This window comes from Abramis brama (assembly GCF_963993115.1).
Source record: "Abramis brama genome assembly, chromosome: 6".
In the NCBI taxonomy this organism is placed as follows: domain Eukaryota; kingdom Metazoa; phylum Chordata; class Actinopteri; order Cypriniformes; family Leuciscidae; genus Abramis; species Abramis brama.
Genome location: NC_139968.1, coordinates 17,189,289 through 17,199,578, shown reverse-complemented (window position 1 = coordinate 17,199,578; position 10,290 = coordinate 17,189,289). Strand labels below are relative to the sequence as shown.

At 40.5% G+C, this 10,290-nt stretch overlaps 1 protein-coding gene across 1 annotated transcript; it reads right to left on the bottom strand.

The window, feature by feature from the left end:
- Positions 1-320: 320 nt before the first annotated feature.
- LOC311084559 (vitellogenin-like) lies at positions 321-8,226 on the bottom strand. Its single transcript, XM_084116681.1, has 28 exons — positions 8,169-8,226; positions 8,009-8,029; positions 7,744-7,895; positions 7,368-7,619; positions 7,132-7,293; positions 6,893-7,041; positions 6,656-6,806; positions 6,405-6,562; positions 6,159-6,324; positions 5,949-6,074; positions 5,640-5,858; positions 5,333-5,550; positions 5,151-5,248; positions 4,907-5,031; positions 4,497-4,598; positions 4,272-4,391; positions 3,976-4,162; positions 3,756-3,858; positions 2,582-2,767; positions 2,391-2,487; positions 2,089-2,278; positions 1,749-2,011; positions 1,612-1,656; positions 1,459-1,536; positions 1,149-1,355; positions 921-1,063; positions 687-825; positions 321-601 (listed from the first exon to the last, which is right to left on the bottom strand). Exons 1-28 carry the CDS (start codon positions 8,206-8,208, stop codon positions 476-478), a joined length of 4,023 nt encoding a protein of 1,340 aa, XP_083972807.1. The 5' UTR covers positions 8,209-8,226; the 3' UTR covers positions 321-475.
- Between the last annotated feature and the right edge of the window lie 2,064 nt (positions 8,227-10,290).

Below are 10,290 nucleotides of genomic sequence, written 5' to 3'. Positions count from 1 at the left end.
CATTTTAGAATAAAGTACAAGTTACTTTTGTATACTTTTAAAGCTCTGCATAGACCGGCACAAAAATATGTTTCTGAGCTTATACATTTTAGTTGCTCACACAGGTCTCTGAGATCCCAAAATCCGCTGCTCCTAGAAATTCCTCGGTTATGCTTAAAAAGTAAATGAGATTGCACTTTCACAGTTGCTGCCCCAAAGTTGTGGAATGGTTTACCAATGTCAGATCATCTACCACTGTAAACATGTTTAAAACTCATCTTAAGATGTATTTTTTTGATGAGGCCTTTTAGTGTTATTATAAAATGAAAGCAGTTCACACATTTCTGCGACTTGCAGGGTATTTATTAACATTAGATTGCATTACACACATCACAACATTGTTAATGTATTCAATTAAACTGTCAAAGAACAATAAATTCTACATAAATACAGCTCACATTTTCTTCTGAAAATGTCAAATGTAATTCTTCATGTCTTATTCTTCCTTGAAATGTTTCTGGATCCAGGAGAGAATGTCCTCATCGATATGAATGGAAAGAGTTCCATCTGGATTGATGGGAACAGCGACAGGGAGACGAATATCCATCCTTGACAGTGTCATCTAGAGCAGCAGGAAGAAAATTAATTAGTTGCATTTTCTTATTATATCTCTGTGAGAGTCATAATTTAATGGAAAACTATTTCACCTCTGGAATCCTAGCAATGACATTCAAGGATCTCTGAGTTGGCAAGGCTGCAGTCAGTTCAATCTCTTTCTCACTGTTCGTTGCTCTTTCTAGTCTAAAGCCTGTCTGGAAAGCCGCCATAGGGATGTTCTTAGACAGTCTAATTGTGAAGTGATGCACAAAGAAGAGCAGATTAAACCAGTTCCATTTTTAAACTATACAATACCTTTGTCATTCAGTGTTGCTGAACATTACTTTTTGGCGTATGTAGTGACAATTATTGGCAGCCTCTCCCATTCCAGCTCTAGACGTGCAGCAGGGAATTCTCCCAGGACACCGGCTTCAGCTTTAGCAGTGACTGCATACTGTTGGCATTCTTGACCCCAAGCAACCTTAGCCTGAAAGACATTTGTGTTCAAAAGATGGTAATGATGTAAATTATTTCACTTGAGAAATTAATTTCGATAATAGTTCCAGTCTTACAGTAACTTTGTGCTTGCTCAGCAGGGCACCATCAGCACAGATCTTCAGGTTGTCATTTTCAGCGATGGAGGAAACAACGAGCTGCACTCTTGCTGTTGGCTTGTCAAAGTAAGCAGCAAGTTGGTAGCCCAGCAGCTTGTGGTCAACTCTCACAGCACGGGCAATGACAGCAAAAACAGGTGGAAGGGCATTTCCGAGGAACTTAGCCTGAAATCATAAACCATAATCAATTCAAGCAGATTTTAGTGCAAAATTTCACCTTTTGGGTTTTATGTTATTATGAACAAACAAATTACACAAATTGATTCACCTGTTTCTGGAGAGCCTCAAAGCTAGATGCAGTGCTTCCACTGCTTACTGCCTTTGAGGCGCCATGGGGTGCCAAGAACTGCAAGCAAAACACATTATAGACATGATAATTGATGATCAAGATTTTTAACAAAATTGTTTTTAGTATAGTTACCCGGTCTTTGTGGAACTTCCTGAAGGGCTCCATGATGGTGGCAGTCTGAAAATCCATATACAATGACTAAGTGTAAATTAATATTTATAACACAAATATTGGCTACCTAACCAACACGCTACATTCCACATCCTCACCTTACTCATACGAGAGCTGGACATGGAGGAGCTTGAACTGCTGCTGCTGCTGCTGCTCCTGCTCCTGCGGCTGCTACTGCTGCTTTCAGAAGAGACGGACGCATTTTTGTCTTCAGTCTCCAGGATTTCCCTCAGTTTCAACAGGAAGGCCTTTCCTTCTGGAGTCTCTTCATCAATGAGGCTGATTTGCTTAAGGAGTCTCTCAGCAGCTCTAGGACCAACTTGGACTTCAAGCTCCAGTCTTTCAACTGCAGGACCTTCAGCTAAAGCCAAAATGACAATTATAATTTTGTCTGAAAACATTTGAGTTTAATCAATGTAATCTTCTCTGAGTGAATACCTCTTGTCAGTGCAGCACGGGCTGAGTGCTGTCCAATTATGTAGAAAAGAGGAGAATTTCTGATAAAAGCAGCATTGTGGGAGTGCACCTCAACGCATCCCTTGATTTCAATGTATGGGACAGCAAGACAGAGAGTCTTGTGAAATGGAGCAGCAGCTCTCACGGGAGTCTCATCTGGAATTTCAGAGGACTGAAAAGAATAATTAAGTATTATAACAAGCCTTGCTATTTAAAAAAAACTTAAAACAAATGAATGCTCTGCATACTAACACATATCCATCATGTGTGTGTTCAAAATTTACCAAATAATCAGCAAGAGTGGCCAACTCGGGTACTAAGGGAACAATTCTCTCAGCGTTGGGCTCTTCAATGTTTCTGACCACAGCAAGAGTCTCAAAGCTGTTGGAACAAGAAAAAGTTGAATCTCACTTTCAGAAACCTTTTGAGTTATTTCAGAATGTTTTCTACACTGGTCAGACTAAGATTGCATTACCTCACATCAGCAATGTGTTCAGGAAGCTCAACAGGCAGAGCCTCCACCTTGTAGTTGCCCTTGAGAATGTCTGCTCTTGCAACCACTTTTCCAGGGACAATTGTACGGACCTTTCCTCTTGCCATAACAGCAGCTTGGATCAAGGCAGTGTTCACTCCCATCACAGCAAAGGTCTGGAGAGCAATACTGAAATAAGAATAAGGGAGATTGTTTGTAAAACTGTTGTCATGTACATTATGGGCCCTATCTTGCACCCAGCGCAATTGACTTTGTACACGACACATGTATCATTCCTATTTTGCACCCGCGCAAAGCGCGCTTTTACCTCCACAGAAGCACGTCGCTAAACTAGGGAATGAACTTGCGCTCCCTGGGCGGTTCAGCGCAAAAAAGGAGGCGTGTTCCGGCGCAAACGTTCCTTCATGCTATTTTGCAGGTTTAGAAAACAATTGCGCCACTAACCAGGAAAAAATTGTTTAAAGTCAGTGGCGCGTTGCGCATGTTATTCATATGCTATTTTAAGGGCGCATGCTTGGCCATAATCAATGTAGCGTGTGCACAACGCGCATACACTTTGATTCTCTCATCTACACAGAAGCAGCAGTTTTCATTTTTGCAAATCATACATTATTACGATAGATAGATAGATAGATAGATAGATAGATAGATAGATAGATAGATAGATAGACTATTTATTATAAAAGCATAAATCTAGCTTACACATTTACCCAAATTATCATACGCCTGTTTAACCGAAGTTAATTTGGGTGGGTTTCTCCATTTCAATGTAACTTCTCTCTTTTACGGCCGTGACGAGAGCGTTGCTCTCCTTGGCTGTGAACCGCTCCTGGCGCGCGCCTGGCAAATCCGCCGTTACAATAGGAATCCGCTTTAGAACAAGCGCGCCTGCTCTTAAAGGGAATGTGAGATGACGCTCTGATTGGTTTATTTCACGTTACGCCCAAACCACACCTATGAATAATGAAGCTACTTCAGACCAACCCATTTTAGATTTGCGCCTGGCGCAAGAGTCATTTATTCCGTCGGGAAAATAGCAACAGCGCCCAAGACCCGCCCACAAAGTTACTTGCGCTTTGCGCTTGACACTTGCGTTTCAGATCGTTAAAATAGGGCCCTATATCTCATCTTCATGAATGTAGCTGCAAATGTGTACCTTGGTCTAGCTTCAGCCTGGAGTTGAACATCAGTCTTCTTGAGCTGCTCAAGAGTCATAGTCTCAATCTCCTCAGGGAGAGGAGGTGTAATGGTGGCCTTAACTAGAGGGATGAACAGAGCAACATCAAACTTCAAAGTGACACTCTTATATCCAAGACCTAATAAGAGACCTCCAAACCTAAGATAAAAAAAAAACAACAACAAAAAAAACAACATACCATTGAGACTTGCAGCAGCGACAGCAGCAGTGTACAAACTGAGCTCCATGGGCAAACCAACTGCTGTTGGCAAGATACGACGCACTTCAGATGCAAGCAGGGGTTTGGCATACTGGAAGGCAACTCCTTCCTGCAAAGCTTTAAGGGCACGCTTCAACTGTTCACGTGGTTTGGGTCCAGTGACCATCTGGGGATAGTGTTTATGAGAAACTTTTTTCTAATTGTGAGCACTATTTTTGAGACAGATCACAAAAAATAAATTAATGAGAGAGAGGGCATAAAGTACAACACAGTACCGGTATTGCTTCTTCAATGATGGTCTTGTCAATGTTGAAATAAGCCACTTCTTGTCCAAGTAATTTGATATAGGCTGATGCCAATGGCTGATTGGTTGGAAAGGCCTTCCAGTTTGTGAGCTTGAGGTGTTAAAACAGAGAAGTTATATACATTTTGCCTATATCATGTTTATAATATTACTTAAAAGTACACAATTATACTGTACACTGGACATGAAAGCTTACAGCTCTCAGGGTGCGCTTGATCTTTGTGATACGGTCAACACTTTCATCTGCAGCAGGAGATTGCAGAAGAGCCTCCTGGATTCCTTCAGTTCTCACACCGATCTGTTTGAGAGAATTAACTGAGTGAAGACTGAAAACATTTGGTAACAATTTATTTTGATGGTTCCTTCTGAACATTCTGTTCACTATAAGTAACTTTGCAACTACATGTCAACTTACTCTTAGTAGAGTATTAGTAGACTGTCTGCTTAATATCTGCTAACTCTTTATTGTGATGAGAGCTAGTTGATATGTAGGTGCAACGTTACTTAAAGTCAACAGGATGTGGTAAACGGACCATCAAAATAAAGTGAAACAAAACATTTCAAAACAGATTGTCAGATTTTTTTTTAAAGTCTTGGTTGGCCCACCTCAAGAACATCAGCAGCAGCTCCAGCCAGGTAAGCACGTGCTTTAGCTACAACAGCTCTCGGCAGGATGGTGGCGGCATCATTGATCATGTAGGCACTACCAGCAGCTCCAATCATAAGAGGAGCTGCACCAGGACAGAGGTAAGAATACATTTAATGCGATCTTTTATGTCAGGAGAATTTTTTAATACATTTTAAGAAACACCCAAGATACCATTTCTCTTATAAAAAATGCAAAACTCACTATGATAGAAGTCCAGCTGAATGGCTCTGCTGAAACGGAAGCTAAGCCTGTCCAGTTTGCGACTCATGAGCTTGATGGCAACATTAGCTGCACCCGCACTGAAATGGACAACCATGATTACCTTTGGCTTGTGTTCATTTTATGTGATGAAGTAAAATATGTGTGGAATTATTTGTTCTTACACAGATGCCATATCCGGAGCTGTGATTCTGGTCAAAGACTTGATGTGTGAATAGGCAAAGCTTGCAACATGCATGTTAGTCTCAGTCTTCAAGGCACCAGCAAGATTGGAGACGAGAGCCACTGAGGGCTTGGACTCAAACAACACAATACAAGCAACCATACGCACTTCAGGGTGGAGAGCCCTGTCCAATACAAGCTGCAGGGCCACTGGCTGAACCTGAAGCAGGAAACAAGATTAGTATATTATTGGAAGAAAATGTGTATAATCTTTTACAGTAATTTATTCCTACAATGTCTGACACTTACCAGTTTGGGCTCTTTCTTGGCAATGTTCCTCAGGGCCAAGATGGCATCAACCTGGACTCTAAGAGGCAGAGAAGTACCTGCAGTTCTCAGTCCAGGTAGGAGCTTCATGATGGGTTTAAGACTAGCAGGGTGACCAGCATTGCCCAGAACTTTCAGAGCCAAAGTGATTTCAGGAATGTCATTCTTAGAAATGGCCTCTGCAGCAATATCATGGATGGGCTGAGGAGTTTGAGGCACATACAGTTAGACAGATATCAAATATTATACTATGTCCATGACAGAAATTTGTGGATATCTTGAGGTGTTTACCTTGAGGAGCTCGGAGGAGCAAGTGGGAACTGCAACACAGTGTTTGGCAATCATGGAACCATATCCCAGCATGACGACTTCACGAAGAGCTGGGATTGTGGCGATTTTCTCGTGCATAGCCAAACTCTATTCAGCAACATACAGAAATGATTAATTGGATTTTGGTCATATTTGAATAACAGCACTTTGAGTATAGTAAGATATACCCACAGCTGTCAACTGGATGGTGTCCAAATCAGCAGTGACCATTTGCAGAGCAACTACAAGAGCCTGAATGAACTCAGGAATGGAAAGTTCACCAGCCAGAAACTTCTCCTTGATGAATTTTACAATGACTGGTGTGCCAACAGCAGGAAGAGCATCCAGAAGCCAGCGCCTAACATATTCATTGTTTAAAATATATTCATAATAAAAAATTGCCCTTAAACTATATTTCTTATTGCTAAAATATTGTACCTGTAAACTGGTTTGTCTTTGAACTGAGCCCAGATAGCCTCAATATTCTCCAAGGTGGCAGCACGCAGGAGCTGGATGAGCTCAACAAACTTAAGTGGAGCATCATCATGGACCATGGCCTCATTGTTTGCAACAAGGTGCTTTAAGACCTCAATAATCTAGAAAAAGTAAGGGCAACACTCAGATGATGTCTTCATGGATTAAAGGCTTTGACTTGGAGACTGTTAAAGATGTTAAGTAATGAATTATACCTGAGCTGGTGCATCACTGATCTTCAGGAGTTGAATGGGGGTCTGAAGAATTTCAGTTGAAAACTCATACTGCAGGGATCCACGGGCCAAGTAATCAGCTTTGATTGGAACAACAGGCGTCTTCTCAATCTCAACAAAAGCCAAGGTTTGTCTGAAAAAAAAAAAAAATTTCTTTATTTCTTAGTAATATTTTTACTTCATATTTTTAAGAGAAATCTCACAGAGGATCAATCTTACTTTGCTTCCATCTGGGCAGCACCATGGATCTCATTGAAGGGTGAAAACTGATGCACTTCCTCAACTGTTGCTTCAGCGATCAGTACACCGGCGGCAGATGGTTTCATGATGTAGTTGTAAGATGCAGTTTCAATCAGACTCTTGACCCTCTTTTGGGAGAAAGGTATGTGACCATTTGACTCTTGGCATTTTCATTATATTGAGTAAATATTTAAATTCTTTCCAGTCTTCTTCATTACCTTTGTGCATTCAGCACACCTCTCAGTGTACGCCAAACCGACGTCCTTCATGATTCTCTCCTGGCAGTGGCTCAGATCCTTAGACTTGGTGACAATAACGTGGTTGGCCTTTGGATCCTCACTGATGACGTAGTGGGTCCTACACACTCCCTGAACTCCAGCCTTGAAGGACAAGTCAAAAAATTAGATTGCAGAACTCAAAATAGATCAAAAACGTACCAGGATAATTCTCTCACCTCTTGAAGTTCATAGATGTTCTGGGTCTTCTTGAGGTTGAGCTGAAGGATGTTGAGGATTCCTCTGTGCAGGTTCAGTACTGTAGGGGAGACTCCTGCAGGGGCGAATACCTTTCCAACCACACCATTAGCATACTCAAACTTGATGGGAATCTGAAGCTGAGCAGCCAGAGCTGAGGTGAGCTTAGTGGCAGGAACAAATGGATCCTTGGGCCAAATGCCAGCATACTCGTGGAGTAGAGGATCCATGAGCTGAAAAGGAACATCTTCACTTTAAATGTGGGAACTGTTGCTATTGCAGCTAGAGCTTGCCAACACTTTTTTGTTTCCTGTCAGTGTGGAACACCTACAAAGTGTACAGTTTAATGGTCATTACCTTCATCAGGAAGGTGTTCTCTGTCACGGCACTGAGGTGAACCTTGCTGCTGACTTTTATTCCTGCTCTGGCCAGACCTTCTTGAGGAAGACCACCCAAGAGCAGAGCCTCATACTTGTACACATAGGTCTTATCAGGGGCAAACTCAGGAACTGAAAAGTGTACAGTATTTTTGATCTTAGTCAATTGTTAGGGTCAGTATTTTTAAGCAATAATGCATTCTAAATTACCACTTAAAACTAATTTGCCATATCATATTACTTACCAAGGTTGATCTGTTGACTCGCTGAAAGAAACAGAAAACATATTCTATGAAAATCTTGTTTTAAATTTGGTTTTCAAGAGGTTTTTAATTTTCCAAACAAGTTCTTCTATAGAGCTAAAAAGAGAGAGAAGGAAAAACATATAAATATATTTGGACTTACCCACAAGGGCTACAGTCAGGGCAAGCACAACAGCTCTCATGGCAGATGGTGTGTGAAGAGCTCCTCAGAGAAACAGACATTTTATATAATTTTCTTGCTGACCTAGTACTAATTCTTAAATTAATTATTAACCTATGTATTTAAAGGAATATCAAATTGTAAACAAGACAAGACCTCTGTCAACTTATTTTAATATAAATATCAGTAGAGGTTAGGTTACCCTGGCCTGTCATCATGTCATTCTTCAGCCAATGTCCACAGTGAAATCGTGCTGATCATTTGTCTTTCATGTTCAAAAAGGTGATTTTTTTTCTTTAATATAAAATAATGCTGAAGCAACAAAATTATCTATGGAGGTATATTACAGAAAACATATTCAATATTATTGTAGTTAAATTGTGGTTAACAGCCTTGGATTGAAGGCAAATCTTAGCTATCAGTTTTGGGTTAGGTTACCCTGGCCTTTAATCTAAAATCTTGTTAAAGTCCATATTTATACATTTTATGTAAAGACTGGTGAAATAACATTGGATGAACTTTGGAACTAGACGTGGAGTGATCTGTGGACAGTTTTATAATTGTTAATGCAAGTAATATTTGTAAACACATGAAGAAAAACTATTAGTGCAACCTACAAAGAAAAACTGCAAAGTATTCAACAGCAGTAGACTGCACATGAGCTTGGCACCTCGCATTAAAAAGTCAACAGTGATAGAACCAGCGGCGGCCGGGGGTGCTGGAGTGCCGTTCCCTTCAAGTTAGCCAGAGAAGAAGGCTACTTCAACATGTTAAAAATAAGATAACTATATATTGCAAAATAATTCTGAAATAACATTATTTGTAGTCATAAGAGTCATAATATTCTACTGGTAGTCAAAAATTGTATTTCGTTTGTTTTGTGTGTGCGGGTATGGACAAATGGTTGTCTATAAACTTTTGAAACGCTTGTGACTTGAGGCTGAGCTAATTGGCTTATTTCAGATTGTCCTCGGGCACAGAGCGCTGCACCCCAGTCACTCCTACTTTTGATTTTAGTGAATCAATATAGGGTAAATGTCGAACGTCACATGACCAAACCAGAATACTGGGGTGCGTTCAGCCCCGACAAAAAGTTGCAAAACGTTTTTTAAATGGAAATGGTGGTGCGTTGAACATCCTGTTCTGATGACGCAAGAGTTGCAACTATGGCAGCTGAGAATGCCATTCTTTGTGTTCTTTTTGAAGAATTTTGGAGCCTGATGAAATCGGTATAAATACGTGTTTAAAAAAAAAAAAAAAAAAAAAAATCACTGCCCTTGCCGTCCAGAATAAAAGAGAACATCCCATTCGAGTGAAGGGATTTGTGGAAACTGTGGTTCCTTGTGATCCAACATTTGCCTTGCATTTCAGAATCAAAAGACAAACATTTCAGGTGAAGGATAATCCACTTCTTACCTCCGAGACTGTTATTATCTGTGTGACCTATTTTTATTGTGAGTAGGCTTATCATTATTGCTGATCACTATTGATATTCTATATTTTTACTATAAAACTCATACGACAAACATGTCTTCTAATATCTTCAATTGTTGCATATACCAAGCTGCAGCGGACACATTTGTAAACGTCTTTACTTGGACCCATTGTGCAAGCTGTCTCTTTAAATGATGTTTTATTAACAAGGTTCGGGAGGAGCACGTTCAGATAATTAACACAAGTGGAGAGCACTCAGCAATCAATGGTAAGAGGTGTGTATATATACTCAGCAGTCTCACCTCATTCCATTGACAGTTTTGCAGCATGTAGCCCGTCCTAACAGGTCCGAATCGAGCAATTCCCGTCCGATGAATAATCTCTCGTCTTTGAGGAGCCTCTGCCGCAATCCTCTGACCAATATCGCGGGCGTCAGGCTTAACAAACGGGATCATAACCGCGGGCGAAACATCCGCGATCTCCTTCCGCGTATTTCTCTACACCGGTCCATAAAATAATTCCCGCCATACACTGTAAAAAAAGAAAAGTTGACTTAACTTAAAATTATAAGGCAACTTGCTGCATAGATTTTTTTGAGTTGACTCAACTAAAACATCTCTATAGTTGAGTTGACTCAACTATAACATCTCCAGTTGAGTAAACTCTATTA